Source organism: Delphinus delphis, chromosome 12, assembly GCF_949987515.2.
Source record: "Delphinus delphis chromosome 12, mDelDel1.2, whole genome shotgun sequence".
NCBI lineage: Eukaryota > Metazoa > Chordata > Mammalia > Artiodactyla > Delphinidae > Delphinus > Delphinus delphis.
This window is the reverse complement of record NC_082694.2, coordinates 14,816,089-14,835,567: the sequence shown is the minus strand read 5'-3', so window position 1 is coordinate 14,835,567 and position 19,479 is coordinate 14,816,089. Positions and strand designations below refer to the sequence as shown.

At 41.8% G+C, this 19,479-nt stretch overlaps 1 protein-coding gene across 6 annotated transcripts in view; it reads left to right on the top strand.

Annotated features, from left to right (window-relative positions):
- The window catches only part of KDM3A (lysine demethylase 3A), a 62,908-nt gene that overhangs the window by 29,165 nt on the left and 14,264 nt on the right, over window positions 1–19,479 (top strand). For all 6 annotated transcript variants that reach the window (XR_009521506.1, XM_060027399.1, XM_060027396.1 and 3 more), the window contains 5 exons: window positions 4,895–5,099; window positions 13,797–14,011; window positions 16,880–17,032; window positions 17,171–17,266; window positions 17,647–17,774. Coding sequence is in view for 5 of the 6 variants with exons in the window: in XM_060027399.1 (XP_059883382.1) it covers window positions 4,895–5,099; window positions 13,797–14,011; window positions 16,880–17,032; window positions 17,171–17,266; window positions 17,647–17,774 (797 nt within the window). In the remaining variant the exon portion in view is untranslated. The remainder of the gene's footprint in view (window positions 1–4,894; window positions 5,100–13,796; window positions 14,012–16,879; window positions 17,033–17,170; window positions 17,267–17,646; window positions 17,775–19,479) is intronic.

Genomic DNA, 19,479 nt, shown 5'->3' with positions numbered 1-19,479 from the left:
TCCATGAGCACTTGAGAAGAAAGTGTATTCTGTTGTTTTTGGACGGAGTGTCCTATAAATATCAATTAAGTCCATCTTGTTTAATGTATCATTTAAAGCTTGTGTTTCCTTATTTATTTTCATTTTGGATGATCTATCCATTGGTGAAAGTGGGGTGTTAAAGTCCCCTAATATGAATGTGTTACTGTCGATTTCCCCTTTTATGGCTGTTAGTATTTGCCTTACGTATTGAGGTGCTCCTATGTTGGGTGCATACATACTTACAATTGTTATATCTTCTTCTTGGATCGATCCCTTGATCATTATGTAGTGTCCTTCTTTGTCTCATGTAATAGTCTATTCCAAAAGTCTATTTTGTCTGATATGAGAATTGCTACTCCAGCTTTCTTTTGGTTTCCATTTGCATGGAATATCTTTTTCCATCCCCTTACTTTCAGTCTGTATGTGTCTCTAGGTCTGAAGTGGGTCTCTTGTAGACAGCATATATAAGGGTCTTGTTTTTGTATCCATTCAGCCAATCTGTGTCTTTTGGTGGGAGCATTTAGTCCATTTACATTTAAGGTAATTATTGGTATGTTCCTATTCCCATTTTCTAAATTGTTTTGGGTTCATTATTATAGGTCTTTTCCTTCTCTTGTGTTTCTTGCCTAGAGAAGTTCCTTTAGCATTTGTTGTAAAGCTGGTTTGGTGGTGCTGAACTCTCTCAGCTTTTGCTTGTCTGTAAAGGTTTTAATTTCTCCATCAAATCTGAATGAGATCCTTGCTGGGTAGAGTAATCTTGGTTGCAGGTTTTTCTCCGTCATCACTTTCAGTATGTCCTGCCACTCCCTTCTGGCTTTCAGAGTTTCTGCTGAGAGATCAACTGTTAACCTTATGGGAATTCCCTTGTGTGTTGTTTTTCGCTTGCTGCTTTTAATATGCTTTCTTTGTATATAATTATTGACAGTTTGATTAATATGTGTCTTGGCGTATTTCTCCTTGGATTTATCCTGTATGGGACTCTCTGTGCTTCCTGGTCTTGATTAACTATTTCCTTTCCCATATTAGGGAAGTTTTCAACTATAATCTCTTCAAGAATTTTCTCAGTCCCTTTCTTTTTCTCTTCTTCTTCTGGAACCCCTATAATTCAAATGTTGGTGCGTTTAATGTTATCCCAGAGGTCTCTGAGACTGTCCTCAGTTCTTTTCATTCTTTTTTCTCTATTCTGCTCTGCAGTAGTTATTTCCACTATTTTATCTTCCAGGTCACTTATCCGTTCTTCCGCCTCAGTTATTCTGCTATTGATCTCATCTAGAGTCTTTTTCATTTCATTTATTGTGTTGTTCTTCATTGTTTGTTTCATCTTTAGTTCTTCTAGGTCCTTGTTAAATGTTTCTTGCATTTTGTCCATTCTATTTCCAAGATTTTGGATCATCTTTAGTATCATTATTCTGAATTCTTTTTCAGGTAGAATGCCTATTTCCTCTTCATTTGTTAGGTCTGGTGCATTTTTATCTTGCTCCTTCATCTGCTGTGTGTTTTTCTGTCTTCTCATTTTGCTTATCTTACTGTGTTTGGGGTCTCCTTTTTGCAGGCTGCAGGTTCGTAGTTCCCGTTGTTTTTGATGTCTGTCTCCGGTGGCTAAGGTTGGTTCAGTGGGTTGTGTAGGCTTCCTGGTGGAGGGGACTAGTGCCTGTGTTCTGGTGGATGAGGCTGGATCTTGTCTCTCTAGTGGGCAGGTCCACGTCTGGTGGTGTGTTTTGGGGTGCCTGTGGACTTATTATGGTTTTAGGCAGCCTCTCTGCTAATGGGTGGGGTTGTGTTCCTGTTTTGCTAGCTGTTTGGCATAGGTTGTCCAGCACTGTAGCTTGCTGGTCATTGAGTGAAGCTGGGTGCTGGTGTTGAGATGGAGATCTCTGGGAGATTTTCGCCACTTGATATTATGTGGAGCTGGGAGGTCTCTTGTTGACCAGTGTCCTGAAGTTGGCTCTCCCACCTCAGAGGCACAGCACTGACTCCTGGCTGCAGCACTAAGAGCCTTTCATCCACACGGCTCAGAATAAAAGGGAGAAAAAGTAGAGAGAAAGAATTAGTAGAAGTAGGAAGAAAAAAAGAAGGGAAGGAAGGAAGGAAGAAAAAAAGAAGGGAAGGAAGGAAGGAAGAAAGAAAGAAAGAAGGAAAGAAGGAAAGAAAGGAGGGAGGGATGGAGGAAGGAAGGAAGGAGAGAAGGAAGGAAGGAAAAAAGAAAAGATACAGTAAAATAAAGTATAATAAAGTTATTAAATTAAAAAATAATTATTTAGGAAAAAAAGGGGGACGGATAGAACCTTAGGACAAATGGTGGAAGCAAAGGTATACAGACAAAATCTTACACAGAAGCATACACATACACCCTCACAAAAAGAGGTAAAGGGGAAAAAATCATAAATCTTGCTCTCAAAGTCCACCTCCTCAATTTGGGATGATTCGTTGTCTAAAGGAGGGAAGGAGGGAAGGAAGGAAGGAAGGAAAAGAAAGGAAAGAAAGAAAGAAGGTAAAGTATAATAAAGTTATTAAAATTAATTATTAAGAAAAAAATTTAAAAAAAAACAAAAAACAGACGGATAGAACCCTAGGACAAATAGTGGAAGCAAAGCTATACAGACAAAATCTCACACAGAAGCATACACACTCACAAGAAGAAGAAAAGGAGAAAAAATAGATCTTGCTCTCGAAGTCCACCTCCTCAATTTGGGATGACTCGTTGTCTATTCATGCATTCCACAGACGCAGGGTACATCAAGTTGATTGTGGAGCTTTAATCCGCTGCTTCTGAGGCTGCTGGGAGGGATTTCCCTTTCTCTTCTTCGTTCTCACAGCTCACAGGGGCTCAGCTTTGGATTTGGCCCCGCCTCTGCGTGTAGGTCGCTGGAGGGCGTCTGTTTTTTGCTCAGACAGGACGGGGTTAAAGGAGCCGCTGATTGGGGGGCTAGGCTCACTCAGGCCGGGGGAGAGGGAAGGGCACGGCGTGCGGGGCGAGCCTGCGGCGGCAGAGGCCTGCATGACGTTGCACCAGCCTGAGGCGCGCCGTGCGTTCTCCCGGGAAAGTTGTCCCTGGATCCCGGGAACCTGGCAGTGGAGGGCTGCACAGGCTCCCCGGAAGAGGGGTGTGGATAGGGACCTGTGCTCGCACACAGGCTTCTTGGTGGCGGCAGAAGCAGCCTTAGCGTCTCCCGCCCGTCTCTGGGGTCCGCGCTTTTAGCCGTGGCTCGCGCCCATCTCTGGGGTTCGCGCTTTTAGCCACGGCTCGCCCCGGTCTCTGGAGTTCCTTTAAGCAGCGCCCTTAAACCCCTCTCCTCGCGCACCAGGAAGCAAAGAGGGAAGAAAAAGTCTCTTGCCTCTTCGGCAGGTGCAGACTTTTCCCCGGACTCCCTCCCGGCTAGCCGTGGTGCACTAACCCCTTCAGGCTATGTTCAAGCCGCCAACCCCAGTCCTCTCCCTGCGCTCGGACCAAAGCCCAAGCCTCAGCTCGCAGCCCCGTCCGCCCCGGCGGGTGAGCAGACAAAGCCTCTCGGGCTGGTGAGTGTCGGTCGGCACCGATCCTCTGTGCGGGAATCTCCCCGCTTTGCCCTCCGCTCCCCTGTTGCTGTGCACTCCTCCGCGGCTCCGAAGCTCCCCCCTCCACCTCCCGCAGTCTCTGCCCGCGAAGGGGCTTCCTAGTGTGTAGAAACCTTTCTCCTTCACAGCTCCCTCCCACTGGTGCAGGTGCCGTCCCTATTCTTTTGCCTCTGTTTTTTCTTTTTTTCTTTTGCCCTACCCAGGTACATGGGGAGTTTGTTGCCTTTTGGGAGGTCTGAGGTCTTATGCCAGCATTCAGTAGGTGTTCTGTAGGTTCTGTAGGAGTTGCTCCACGTGTAGATGTATTTCTGGTGTATTTGTGGGGAGGAAGGTGATCTCCACCTCTTACTCTTCCGCCATCTTCCCCTCCGCCACCTTCTGTCGGTTTTATATGAAATACAGTCCCACAGTATCTGAGAGGGATCAGTTCCAGTACCCCCTGTGGATACCCAAAATGCACCAGTCCCCTACAGTTAGCCTTCCCATTCCCATCTGCAGGTTCTGCATCTGCGGATTCAGCCGACCACAGGTCGTGTAGTATTTTGAATCCATGGTTGGTTGAACCCACGGATGTAGAGGGCCCACTGTATACCTTAAGGCTCTTGACATAGAAATGGATTCCTTTCTATGTTATTTGGTCTGACACAGTGGTTGCTCTTTAATGTTGCATCTCTATTTTTGTCTCCCTTTTTCTTAAAAACCATCTTAACTTTTCCTTTCAAGTTCACCTGCCCATTACAAGTTAAAACTTAAAACATGCATTTACTTAGAATCAAAATCCTCTCTTTAGCCAATGCTCTTAATCTTGAATGGAACATATGTGTGAAGGAAATAGAAGATATGTCAAGGGTCAAGTGGCATCTCCTAGAAGCATTTAGGGGATCACTCTTATAGGCCAGGGGGCCTGTGACGTTTGGAATGGTTAGCTTTTGCAGAATGCTTTGGAAAACACATCTCAAACCAGTTTTTTTGAGTGTGAAAACTGACACAGTTGACTCCCGCACGGTCCTCTGCTGAAGCGTTCTTCTTATCTAGGGTTGTGAATAGAGGTATGCACTAACTTGGAATTGTGGGTCTGGGGTTTTAAGTTGTCAAATGGACTCACCAAATGAGATGTATTTTATAAAGAGAATAAAACTTCCAATTGTTCTGATAGTTGTCTTCTATTAAGCCATTTTTAGAAATTACTACAGTTGAACCAGTAATTGAGAAGAGGAGTTCTCCCTTTGGGAAAACTGACCTTTTGAATAGAATTCAGTCAAATATTGATGTGACTTTTTAAATTTGAGGTCCCATTTTCCTTCATCTTTTTTTCTAGCCCCATCCCGGAAGTCGGTTTTGACAGACCCAGCCAAACTCAAGAAGCTGCAGCAGAGCGGTGAGGCCTTTGTGCAGGACGACTCTTGCGTGAACATCGTTGCGCAGCTGCCCAAGTGCCGGGAGTGTCGCTTGGACAGCCTCCGAAAGGATAAGGAGCAGCAGAAAGACTCGCCCGTGTTTTGCCGCTTCTTTCACTTCAGGAGGTGAGCCATTTGGGGAAAAGCTGAGATACCCTGGGCCCTAGAGTGTACTTTTCTCACTCTTCTCCTAGCAACAGTAAGTCTAAAACTGAAAAGAGTACAGATTACACTTTTTAATCTGTGGATTTAGGAATCTAGATCTTATTACACACTCTTTCCTTCTCATTCTCCTTTTCAGGTTTTTTTTTTTTAAATCAAAGAAGCTTAAAAATATAAACTTCCATTTTTTTTTTAACATCTTTTTTGGAGTATAATTGCTTTACAGTGTTGTGTTAGTTTCTGCTGTATAACAGAGTGAATCAGCTATATGCATACGTATATCCCCATATCGCCTCCTGCTTGCGTCTCCCTCCTACCCTTCTTATCCCACCCATCTAGATGGTCGCAAAGTACCGAGCTGATCTCCCTGTGCTATGCGGCTGCTTCCCACTAGCTATCTATTTTACTTCTGGTAGTGTATATTTGTCAATGCTACTCTCTCACTTCATCTCAGCTTACCCTTCCCCCTCCCCGTGTCCTCAAGTCCATTCTCTACATCTGTATCTTTATTCCTGTCCTGACCTTAGGTTCATCAGAACCATATTTTTTTTTGAGATTCCATATATATGTGTTAGCATACGGTATTTGTTTTTCTCTTTCTGACTGCACTCTGTATGACAGACTGTACGTCCATCCACCTCATTACAAATAACTCAATTTCTTTTCTTTTTATGGCTGAGTAATATTCTATTGTGTATACGTGCCACATCTTCTTTATCCATTCATCTGTCAGTGGACACTTAGGTTGCTTCCATGTCCTGGCTATTGTAAATAGTGCTGCAATGAATATTGTGGTACATGACTCTTTTTGAATTACGGTTTTCTCAGGGTATATGCCCAGTAGTGGGATTGCTGGGTCGTATGGTAGTTCTATTTTTAGTTTTTTAAGGAACCTCCATACTGTTCTCCATAGTGGCTGTATCAATTTACATTCCCACCAACAGTGCAAGAGGGCTCCCTTTTCTCCACACCCTCTCCAGCATTTATCGTTTGTAGATTTTTTGATAATGGCCATTCTGACCAGTGTGAGGTGATATCTCATGGTAGTTTTGATTTGCGTTTCTCTAATGATTAATGATGTTGAGCATTCTTTCATGTGTTTGTTGGCAATCTGTATATCTTCTTTGGAGAAAGGTCTTTTTAGGTCTTCTGCCCATTTTTGGATTGGGTTGTTTGTTTTTTTGATATTGAGCTGCATGAGCTGCTTGTATACTTTGGAGATTAATCCTGTGCCAGTTACTTTGTTGGCAAATATTTTCTCCCATTCTGAAGGTTGTCTTTTCGTCTTGTTTATGGTTTCCTATGCTGTGCAAAAGCTTTTAAGTTTCATTAGGTCCCATTTCTTTATTTTTGTTTTTATTTCCATTTTATTTCCATTTCCTCTAGGAGGTGGGTCAAAAGGGATCTTGCTGTGATTTATGTCATAGAGTGTTCTGCCTGTGTTTTCTTCTAAGAGTTTTATAGTGGCCTTACATTTAGGTCTTTAATCCATTTTGAGTTTATCTTTGTGTATGGTGTTAGGGAGTGTTCTAATTTCATTCTTTTACATGTAGCTGTCCAGTTTTCCCAGCACCACTTACTGAAGAGGCTGTCTTTTCTCCATTGTATGTTCTTGCCTCCTTTATCAAAGATAAGCTGACCATATGTGCATGGGTTTACTCTGGGCTTTCTATCCTTTTCCATTGATCTATATGTCTGTTTTTGTGCCAGTACCATACTGTCTTGATTACTGTAGCTCTGTAGTATAGTCTGAAGTCTGGCAGCCTGATTCCTCCAGCTCTGTTTTTCTTTCTCAAGATTGCTTTGGATCTTCAGGGTCTTTTGTGTTTCCATACAAGTTGTGCAATTTTTAAAATTATTATTATTATTTTTTGCGGTACGCAGGCCTCTCACTGCTGTGGCCTCTCCCATTGCGGAGCACAGGCTCCGGACGTACATGCTCAGCGGCCATGGCTCATGGGCCCAGCCGCTCCGCGGCATGTGGGATCTTCCCGACCGGGGCACCAAACCTGCAACCTCTGCATCGGCAGGCGGACTCTCAACCACTGCACCACCAGGGAATCCCCAAGTTGTGCAATTTTTGGTTCTAGTACTGCGAAAAATACCATTGGTAATTTGATAGGGATTGCATTGAATCTGTAGATTGCTTTGGGTAGTAGAGTCATTTTCACAGTGTTGATTCTTCCAATCCAAGAACATAGTATATGTCTCCATCTGTTTGTATCATCTTGAATTTCTTTCATCAGTGTCTTACAGTTTTCTGCATACAGGTCTTTTGTCTTCTTAGGTAGGTTTATTCCTAAGTATTTTATTCTTTTCATTGTAATGGTAAATGGGAGTGTTTCCCTAATTTCTCTTTCAGATTTTTCATCATTAGTGTATAGGAATGCAAGAGATTGCTGTGTGTTAATTTTGTATCCTGCTACTTTACCACATTCATTGATTAGCTCTAGTAGTTTTCTGGTAGCATCTTTAGGATTCTCTATGCATAGTATCATGTCATCTGCAAAAAGTGACAGTTTTACTTCCTTTCTGATTTGGATTCCTTTTATTTCTTTTTCTTCTCTGATTACTGTGGCCAAAACATCCAAAACTATGTTGAATAATAGTGGTGAGAATGGGCAACCTTGTCTTGTTGCCCTGAGAAATGGTTTCAGTTTTTCATCATTTAGAACGACGTTGGCTGTGGGTTTGTCTTACATGGGCTTTATTATGTTGAGATAGGTTCCCTCTATGCCCACTTTCTGGAGAGTTTTTATCATAAATGTGTGTTGAATTTTGTCAAAAGCTTTTTCTGCATCTCTTGAGATGACCATATGGTTTTTCTCCTTCAATTTGTTAATATGGTGTATCACATTGATTGATTTGCGTATATTGAAGAATCCTTGCATTCCTGGAATAAACCCTACTTGATCATGGTGTATAATCCTTTTAATGTGCTGTTGGATTCTGTTTGCTAGTATTTTGTTGAGGATTTTTGCATCTGTGTTCATCAGAGATATTGGCCTGAAGTTTTCTTTTTTTGTGACGTCTTTGTCTGGTTTTGGTATCAGGGTGATGGTGGCCTCGTAGAATGAGTTGGGGAGTGTTCCTCCCTCTGCTATATTTTGGAAGAGTTTGAGAAGGATAGGTGTTAGCTCTTCTCTAAATGTTTGATAGAATTCACCTGTGAAGCCATCTGATCCTGGGCTTTTGTTTGTTGGAAGATTTTTAATCACAGTTTCAATTTCAGTGCTTGTGATTGGTCTGTTGATATTTTCTGTTTCTTTCTGGTTCAGTCTTGAAAGGTTGTGCTTTTCTAAGAAATTGTCTATTTCTTCCAGGTGGTCCATTTTATTGGCTTGTAGTCATCTCTCATGATCCTTTGTATTTCTGCAGTGTCAGTTGTTACTCCTCCTTTTTCATTTCTAATTCTGTTGATGTGAGTCTTCTCCCTTTTTTTCTTGATGCGTCTGGCTAATGGTTTATCAATTTTGTGTATCTTCTCAAGGAGCCAGCTTTTAGTTTTATTGAGCTTTGCTGTCCTTTCCTTCATTTCTCTTTCATTTATTTCTGATCTGATCTTTATGATATTTTTCCTTCTGCTAACTTTGGGGGTTTTTTGTTCTTCTTCCTCTAATTGCTTTAGGTGTAAGGTTAGGTTGTTTGAGATTTTTGTTGAGGTAGGATTGTATTGCTATAAACTTCCCTCTTAGAACTACTTTTGCTGCATCCCATAGGTTTTGGGTTGTCCTGTTTTCATTGTCATTTGTTTCTAGCTATTTTTTGATTTCCTCAGTGATCTCTCAGTTATTTAGTAGCGTATTGTTTAGCCTCCATGTGTTTGTATTTTTTACGGGTTTTTTCCTGTAATTGATATCTAGACTCATAGTGTTGTGGTCGGAAAAGCTACTTGATACGATTTTAATTTTCTTAAATTTACCAAGGCTTGATTTGTGACCCAAGATATGATCTATCCTGGAGAATGTTCCATGAACACTTGAGAAGAAAGTGTATTCTGTTGTTTTTGGATAGAATATCCTATAAATATCAATTAAGTCCATCTTGTTTAATGTGTCATTTAAATTTTGTGTTTCCTTATTTATTTTCATTTTGGATCATCTGTCCATTGGTGAAAGTAGGATGTTCAAGTCCCCTACTATTACTGTGTTACTGTCGATTTCCCCATTTATGGCTGTTAGCATTTGCCTTATGTATTGAGGTACTCCTGTGTTGGGTGCATAAATATTTATAATTGTTATGTCTTCTTCTTGGATTGATCCCTTGATTATTATGTAGTGTCCTTCTTTGTCTCTTGTAATAGTCTTTATTTTAAAGTCTATTTTGTCTGATATGAGAATTGGTACTCCAGCTTTCTTTTGATTTCCCTTTGCATGGAATATCTCTTTCCATCCCCTCACTTTCAGTCTGTATGTGTCCCTAGATCTGAAGTGAGACTTTGTAGACAGCATATGTACGGGTCTTGCTTTTGTATCCATTCATCTGGTCTGTCTTTTGGTTGGAGTATTTAACTCATTTACATTTAAGGCAATTATTGATATGTATGTTTCTGTTACCATTTTCTTAATTGTTTTGGGTTTGTTTTTGTAAGTCTTTTCCTTCTCTTGTGTTTCCTGCCTAGAGAAGTTCTTTAGCATTTGTTGTAAAGCTGGTTTGGTAACGCTGAATTCTCTTAACTTTTGCTTATCTGTAAGGGTTTTAATTTCTCCATCGAATCTGAATGAGATCCTTGCTGGGTAGAGTAATCTTGGTTGTAAGTTTTTCCCTTTCATCACTTTAAATATGTCCTGCCACTCCCTTCTGGCTTGCAGAGTTTCTGCTGAAAAATCAGCTGTTAACCTTATGGGGATTCCCTTGTATGTTATTTGTTGCTTTTCCCTTGCTGCTTTTAATATTTTTCTTTGTATTTAATTTTATTTATTTTTCTTTGTATTTAATTTTTGATGTGTCTCAGCGTGTTTCTCTTTGGATTTATCCTGTGTCACACTCGGTGCTTCCCGAACTTGATTGACTATTTCCTTTCCCATGTTAGGGAAGTTTTTGACTGTCATGTCTTCAGATATTTTCTCAGACCCTTTCTTTTTCTCTTCCTCTGGGACCCCTGTAATTCGAATGTTGGTGCATTTAATGGTGTCCCCGAGGTCTCTGAGACTGTCCTCAATTCTCTTCATTCTTTTTTCTTTTTTCTGCTCCCTGGCAGTTATTCCCACCATTTTACCTTCCAGCTCACTTATCCGTTCTTCTGCCTCAGTTATTCTGCTATTGATTCCTTCTAGAGTATTTCTAATTTCAGTAATTGTGTTGTTCATCACTGTTTGTTTGCTTTTTAGTTCTTCTAGATCCTTGTTAAATGTTTCTTGTGTTTTCTCCATTCTGTTTCCGAGATTTTGGATCATGTTTACTATCATTACTCTGAATCCTTTTTCAGGTAGGTTGCCTATTTCGTCTTCATTTATTTGGTCTTGTGGATTTTTACCCTGCTCCTTCGTCCGTAACGTATTTTTTTGTCGTTTCATTTTTTTTGATGGGTGGTGCTGTATTCTTGTCTTACTGGTTGTTTGGCCTGGGACGTCCAGCACTGGAGTTTGCAGGCAGTTGGATAGAGCTGGGTCTTGGTGCTGAGATGAGGACCTCTGGGAGGCCTCACTCCAGTCGATATTCCCTGGGGTCTGAGGTTCTCTGTTAGTTCGGTGGTTTGGACTCGGAGCTCCCACCACAGGGCCCGACCTCCGGCCTGGGAATCAAGATCCTGCAAGCATGTGGCAGGTGAAGTAGTGGTCCCTCAAAGACACGGACATCCAAATCCCTGGAACCGCCTGGCTGGTGTGCGGCGATGGGGACCGGAGCCGCTGGAGGGGCAGGGCGGTGGCCTGAGGAGCACAGGGTGGCCTGGTGTCTAAAGTTCTATTTTTAAAAGTAACAAACATAGAAAAATTCTGAAGATTCTAAAACACCACCACAAATAACTACTGTTACCTTTTCAGTGCATTTTAGTGTTTACGTGGTCATAAAATATATTCAAGCATACCTACTTGGTGTGTTGTGTATACTTTTTAATAAATTTATTTATCTATTTATTTTTGGCTTCGTTGGGTCTTTGTTGCTGTGCGTGGGCTTTCTCTAGTTGCAGCAAGTGGGGGCTACTCTTTGTTGCGGCACGTGGGCTTCTCATTGCGGTGGCTTCTCTTGTTGCAGTGCATGGGCTCTAGGCGCATGGGCTTCAGTAGTTGTGGCCTGTGGTCTCTAGAGCGCGGGCTCAGTAGTTGTGGTGCACGGGCTTAGTTGCTCTGCAGCATGTGAGATCTTCCTGGACCAGGGCTCAAACCTGTGTCCTCTGCATTGGCAGGCAGATTCAAAAGCACTGCGCCACCAGGGAAGTCCCTATATACTGTTTTGAATTTTACTTTCTCCAGTGCATACTTTCCCAGTTCGTAATAGGAACCACTTGATCATGTTAACTTTTTTTGCAAATACTTTTGAATAACTATGCAAGAACCCATAATAACAGTGTTGGAAAATTCATTTAACCAATTCCCTTGTTGGTGTTAAGATTATTATGTATTTTTTGCCACTAAAAATAATACAGAAATGATCATTAGCTTGTCCTCATCTCTGATTATTTATTTTGGAAAGGTTATTGGAAGTGGCATTACTGGGTCAGAAGGTGTGTGTTTTAAGGCTTTGATACATAAGTTCTGCCAAATGGCCCTGGAGGAAGGTTGCACCTGCATCCATGCCCACTGGCAGGTTTGAGCATTCCCGTCTCCGTGTACCTTTGCCAGCCGGTGTATCTTTAAAAAATCTTTCCTGCTTTTATAGGCAAAAACTTTCATTTTTACATTGCGTTTTTTTTTTTTCTTTAAGTCAAATTTTCTTTAAATTCTTCCATCCTGCGTGAAGAGAAAGGTAGCCTTCTGGTCTTTCTGATGTATAATGAGCAGTGTTGCTCTGGGTGTAGATGAGCTTTTACATATCATACATTTTTCCAGAAATCCAGGTAGTTTCAGTCTCAACTAGTTCTAATCATAAACAGCAGTGATGACTTTAATTTCTTCCTATTCTCCTCTCCTTTAGTTTTATCAGGATTAAAGATTGCTGATGAACTGAATTAAATGCACGGGCATTTTAATGATCAATAATTATATCTGTGCTGATAACTTTCAGATTCAGGGTTATTTAATGAAGAGTTTATTTAAGAGTTTTTTAGATGGTAGTTTGTCCCATTCATTCCTGAGTAAATTGCAGAAGCACCATGATAATATGTGTGTATAGCATTTAGAGCTGTGATAACTGTTAACAGAAGTCAGTGTATTAGAAACTCAAACAAACTCACTTCTCTGGCGAAAAGAATATCATGGTTGTAAAAGCAAAGCCTTTTTTTCCTGATGTTTAGAGTGAAGATCGACACTGTCATTAGTCTTATCAAATTTGTTTCTCATTAAATTCTGCAGATTAAATGGGAGGAGGTAGGGTCTCAGTGGTTGCCAAATCCTGTTTCCATCTCCTCCCCATTTGAAATCGCTTCCAAATTTATTTTTTAGAACTATGCCTAGCTCTAATTTGGGCTATCAATTAAAATCTTGCATCTGTCCTTTGGACTCCTAGAAATTTGCAAAAACATTTTGCAAACAAATGTTTGCAGAAACATTTGCATCTGTTATGCAACTCCCAGTGTCCTTCCAGTTCATTCTACACAGTTCTGGACAAATGCTTTTCCTAAAGCACAACTTTATGTGTGTCTCGTGGACTCAAAAAAGTTTTGGCAGCTGCCCAACGACTAGCAAAGAAATCAAGGTCCCTGCGTTTTTCTTGCAAGGCCAAGCTTAGTTATTGTCTCTAACATGAAGTCTTCTTCATACAAGACCCACAGAACTCGTAGTCAGCACTTCTTCCTCTGACTCCTGTATGACTCAATGACTGTTACGATACCGGTCATACCCTATTTCCCCGGGTGTTTTATGTCTACTTCTGTGTCTCCAGCTAGATTGACATACAATGTTGTGTTTAAATAAGTCCAAAACTATTGCATACCTTAGGAAAAACATGGCAGATGTCAAAGATGCTGAAAGAGAATGCTGAGAAAATATTCTTTTTGCTCCACCTTCATAGGTACCGAGGCTCATCCTAACACTGCCTCTTATTCCAGAAGCTTGCATGGTGATTTGTAGCTAGGATTCCTAAGGGTGTTGAATACCTCATGGATCTGTGTGGTCATGGCTTCAGTGTTGTAGGGTTGGCCTTCCCCTCCCGAGCATTACTCTTGAAGCCGTAGTTGTGTTCAAATTTGGTCAGATTATTTGTCACCTTCTGTTTGTTACCAGTTTACTTCTGTGGTGACTTGTGATTATTCTTGCTATTAAGTTCCAAGTCAGGCAGGTTCAGTAGCTGTCCTTGGAAATGACCTGAGTAGATCTTGGTTCGAGTGGAAAGCACAACTCCCTCTCCCTGCCAACCCCCCGTGTCTTTTGGGGCAAAGCTTGGAAGTTTTAAAAATCTTTCTATTGATGTTGCCAAGTAGCAAGGGGCTGCAATTAGCCATGGAGATTATGGAAAACTGGGAAGGAAACGCTTGACTTAAATAACATTTCAAAAGTAACAACAAGACGTAAGTCACTATTTCATGTATGTAACATGTTTTCTTTATTTTTTCACTCCCTCTAGGTTACAGTTCAACAAACATGGTGTATTGCGGGTAGAAGGCTTCTTAACACCAAACAAGTATGACAGTGAAGCAATTGGCTTGTGGTTGCCTTTAACCAAAAATGTTGTTGGGACTGATTTGGACACAGCAAAGTATATCCTGGCCAACATTGGAGACCACTTCTGTCAAATGGTGATTTCTGAAAAGGAAGCTATGTCAACTATTGAGCCACACAGTAAGAGCATCTCTTAGGGGGTAGGATTTTTGAGTCCAACTTGATTTTTGTTCCTAAATGACACCTAAGTCCTAATTGTATGGATTTCATTTTCACCCAGAAGTGTAGATGACTTTGGTATAATGAAGTTGCATTTTTCCTTTTGTAACAGATTCTGCCTGTTGATTTCATCAAAGTCAGTGATCTATCTGTGGGGTTTGTTTCAGGGCAATTACTAAACTTTTTGTTAAGAAAGGTAAAGGTGAGGTGGCGGTGGAATTTGCATAGCCTTACCAACAAGTGTGGACTCACCAAAAGGGGGTTATTTTAAGACAAAGGTTCTTAAGAAAACATTTCAAAGAAGATAATGGACAGGCTGTACCCTAGACCTACTGAATCAGGCTCTGAGGAGGCTGGGACCCAGGCATGAAAATGGGAACAAGCGCAGATGAAAATGATTCTGTTAGAGTCAAGGTTTTCAGGGAAAACTTGGAGGTTCCAGCCAGGTGTGCAGTAAACCACAGAGATCAGTGTGGGTGACACATTAGAGCCAGACCTCCCTCATGACATCTCAAGGTACGGTGTCGAAGAGGACAGCATACCTCTTGTCTGTATGCCCTTAGAAGTGAGATATCCAGCCAGAAACACCAAGGGGCATCTGTCTTTTTAAGTCTCACACTTTGTTCCATCATTTTATCTTTTCCAAATGGTGGCAAGTTAAAAGTGAAGCCTTTCCATCCCTCTGGTAGATGTCTTTTCAGACTTTGCATAGCCAAATATGTTTCAGTATAAGCACCCACACATCCTGAGCTTAGGAACTTTGGTCGTAGGCCCAGGAACGAACTGAAGCTAGCTTAAGCACAACAATAACTTACTGGATAAGTTTGAACACTGTTACATCTCAGAGTCCAAGGAATGGGAACTGACATTCCCAGGAGCGGGAATTCAGATCTAGGTGGGGTATGGGACTGTGAGCTCCACGGGCAGCCAGAGTCCTGCTAAAGTGGAGAGCAGCTTTGTAATCACTGTCCTGTTGGAGTAGTAGAGACTCTGATAAGTCAAGAATCGTATTAAAGTTGTTTTTCCTATAATCTATTTAGGACAAGTGATACTGGTTTTCCATTTTCAGTAGGGATACAAAAGTTTTCTTCTTGTATACTTTTAAGTAAGAGAAGATTTAAAGAAAAGTTCTTAAGTAACTGGTCTAGAGGTAGTATATGAATGACTGGGTTGCAAAAACAATCTTTTGGAATGTATTAGTAGCTTCCTGAATCGGAGGGGCTGTTTTAAGCTACTGATGTTTTTTCTTTGCTCAAGGTGAGTGGTCTGAAAAATGTGTCCTTAAAGATGTAATTGTGATTAATGTTTCCTCCTTGCCTATTTGATTATCCTGTTCCTCTTTATTTCCTCTGTGACAAGCTGGTCAGCTGGAGAGAGGAACTCACTGTGAGTGATACTGAAAGATGCCACCACAAGGTGTCGCTAGAGAGGGGGTGGAGGGTACCCTCTGATCCTGAGATTAGGAAGCAGGTCTCAGCTTTTATACATTTATTCTGTCTTTTCAATGACAAATAATCATTAAATAGGTGGCTAAGAGATCTAAGACTGCTCTCTAATAAAAGTCTAATCCAAGCGACCAAGGTGAAGTTCATAAAATCTCATGTGTAAAATGCCTCAAGTTCTATGTATTGTGCACTGAGCTTTCACATTGTAATGAAACGGCAGAGGTTCACTCAGCAGTTGGATTAACTTAAAGCAAACTGAAGTTAGTCATTTCTTTTGTGGGCAGTCTGAAGAAAGAAGTAACCACTGACTGGATTAGGAAAAGATGTTCTCCGTAGAACACGAATGTGACAGTACTGATCCTGTCTTGTTCGAGAGAGAGACAGACAGAAAACAGTCTTCTGATCAGCAGACGTTGGGCTTTTCTGTGACGCAGGAAAATGTCCTCCCTTTGCTCTTACTCCTTGAAGCTTTCTAATGCCGTATGTGGCACTCCTCCACGGTCGGGGGGTGGGGTACGATTTCCTGCCCAGTCCTGGAAGGCCCCTCTCTCCAGTTTCCGGGGTTTGGCCACTGGAACAGAAGATGCTGCTTCATAGAATTCGTGATTGTGCCTCAGTCTGTTGGCGCTACTTGGTTAGTATGAGTCGGTCCTGGGTGCCTGCATCACTCCTGGCTCTAAAAATTGAGTTTCCGACACTGGCCTATGACGGAACCGACTTTGGACCATTGTGCCCCCCACTAGTTAATGCGCTGCTCCCACCAGGTTTCCCTCAGCGCCCTGGGGTTTTTCATGGGCAGTCTGAGTGGTTTCGGGGCATCTGTGAATAACCTGACACTCGACACTGAAGGTTGGGTTTGTGTATTTGAGTCAATTATTTTTCCTTTGGAGAAAGCATGGTCCGTGTTGCCTTTAGGGTCTCAGACGGTCTCATGACCCAAAATGTGAACAACCACTGCTCCTTTATATTTGTGTCCGAACTCCAGCTTGTGTAACGAATGCTGCTTTTTTCACTGACTTACTCAGCAGGACTTACTATGCAGAGCTCCTTGGAGGGTGGGGTGGGGTGTGGGGATAGGGCACAGCCTGAGCAGGGATTCTGCTTGCACGGAGTTTAGTCTCCTACAGGGAAGTAAAACTGCACCTGACTGCGTACAGTGTGAAGAGGCCTGAGTCTGAAGTACAAATACAAGTTGATGGGAGTGCTGAAGGAATCCAGGAGGGCTTCATGGCGGTGGTGGGGGATTTGAGATGGGCTCTGGAGGCTGAACAGTTAATGGGAACTCCAGTGAGAGGGAGGAATGGCATCAGCTCCCCTCCCACTTCATGTTTTATTTCAGGAGCCCTCTCGTCCCCAAGACTAAGTGATTTATTGATTTTTGTAGGACAGGTTGCTTGGAAGCGAGCTGTCAAAGGTGTTCGAGAAATGTGTGATGTGTGTGACACCACCATCTTCAACCTGCACTGGGTGTGTCCTCGGTGTGGGTTTGGAGTGTGTGTGGATTGCTATCGGATGAAGAGGAAAAATTGCCAACAGGGTGAGAACTGACTTGACTCTTCTCCAAGCCCCTTATACTCTTAAATTAAGCCTTTCATTGATTTGTGGTTGATGGATTTCTGAAACTTTTGGGACCAGCGTCCATAAAGAGCAATTACTACAAAGCAGTTATTTGCAGGCGCTGCCTACAAGACTTTCTCATGGCTGAGATGTGTGAAGAGCCAGATACATGAACCAGAGAACCTCATGCCTACGCAGATCATTCCTGGAAAAGGTATTTTGTGTGGTGCAATGCTTTTCCTTTCCCTGTGTTTTGGGTATCATAGGGGCTGGTAGTTCGGTTTTACTTTGTGTAGTACGATCACTTGCTGACTTTATTTTAGTATGTACCATAAATTGTCGAGAAATGTATTAAATAATGTCCCCAAACTTTCTGGTAAAGGCCTTGTAAATAGTTTTGTAAAAGGAAAGAAAATGGCACATTTGGGGCAAGGCATACTTAGGACGTAAAGGGGGGAGTTGTAAGCACCCTAAAAAAAAAATGCTGCTAAAAAAAAGTTATCCTGTTAGAAATATAAGCTTTTGTTTTGTAACGTTGAGGTTGAAAGTACCTAATATCCTTGTTCAGATGTTTGCCTGTGCCCTTTTTTTTAGCCCTCTATGATGTTGGAGACATTGTTCATTCTGTAAGAGCAAAATGGGGAATAAAGGCAAATTGTCCCTGTTCAAACAGGCAGTTCAAACTCTTTTCAAAGCCAGCCTCAAAGGAAGACATAAAACAGGTATTACTGTTTATGCTAGATTCACCATCCTGTGCTTGTTGTCTGTCTGTTTTCAAATAACCCAAGGATTCCTGTAGTGTATTTGAAAGGAACATGGGGAGAGCTGTCAGTGGAAAGAGATAGTTCGTGGTTCACGTGATACTTTATAGACCCATTCTCAAGTTTCACATTATTTTTGTGGGCCTCGTTTGTAGCCTCTTTGAGTAGGCTTTTAATTTTGTTCCTTGAAAAAGCAAAAACCTTTTCTATTATAGTCTACCTAATAAGTTGCTGTCAAATTTGTATAGGTTTTTTAACTTCTCATGTTTTACATAGTAAAAATTACTCAGATAAGCTTTACAAATTTTTTAATTACTATGTTTTACCCATAATATGTATGAAGAATTGAAGGAAATAATCCTGAAACAAACCTTTACGTAGCTCTCACTCCACATAAAAAATGTACATGTCCTTAGTGCTCACATGCCTCTTCCTGGTGACATTCCCTTAACCTTCACCATCCCATCTACCCCCCAACTGTCTCCCTTTTTCTTCCTCACCCCAGTAATCATTATCCCACATTGCTTTTAGTAATCAGAAATTATTTTACATTTTCATAAAGCTGTGGTGTTGCAGGCGGCATAGGTAGAAGAGTTTTGATCTTTGTAGTCAGGACTGAATTTGAATTCCTTTTCTGCCACTTTCCAGTTGTATAACTTTGGCTCAAATGAACTGATGTATATATGCTTCAGCTTCCTCATCAGTAACAGAGGAATAGTAAACAGTGCTGGTAATTGGGCATCACAGAATTATATCACATGTAGAGTGAGGGCCTGGACCACAACAGGAATTTGACTCTCCCTTTTCCTTCTTATGTATGTATAGACGCACTAGCTGAGTTGTCAAGGCAGTTTTTTAAGTAATAGAAAAATAAGTGGTGTGATCTGTCTGTCCAGTTTTTGTTGTTCAGTTTATGTTTTGAATTCTTTTTAGGGCTGTTCATCAATTTTTTTTTTTGCGGTACGCGGGCCTCTCACTGTTGTGGCCTCTCCCGTTGCGGAGCACAGGCTCCGGATGCGCAGGCTCAGCGGCCATGGCTCACGGGCCCAGCTGCTCCGCGGCATGTGGGATCTTCCCGGACCGGGGCATGAACCCGCGTCCCCTGCATCGGCAGGCGGACTCTCAACCACTGCGCCAGCAGGGAAGCCCACGTTCATCAATTTTGAAAGCCTACTACACTATGCTAACTCAAAAGAGCATTTTCTTTTTTCCGCATCCCATTTCCTTCTGAATTCACAGCTGTATTTCCTACCTTGCCTCATTTATTCATTCACTCACTCAGCCACTGGGTTTTGGGTGCCTATTCATGATACAGGGGTGAGTTCACAGGGGAGATGGGCACAAACTGGGCGTTCCAAAGCAAGATGGTGAACGGAGTGATAGGGACATGAACAAGCATGAGATGGGGATACGAGGGTGGGGGTGGATATCTTGCTGTATTTACATTCTTCACTTGCATCTTATACTTTTACTAGTAATACTTAAAAGCTAAAAGATTAAAATCTCTCCTACATAGTTCTGCTCTGTTGTTGAGAGATTACTGCAGTGGTGGTGATGTCCAGGGCTATTAGGTGGTTTTGTTTTGGATATTTCTCTCTTACTGGTGAGCAGTTAGGGGAGAAGGTAAGAAAAGGGAAACGTAATTTTTCAGCTTGTGCAAGATTCT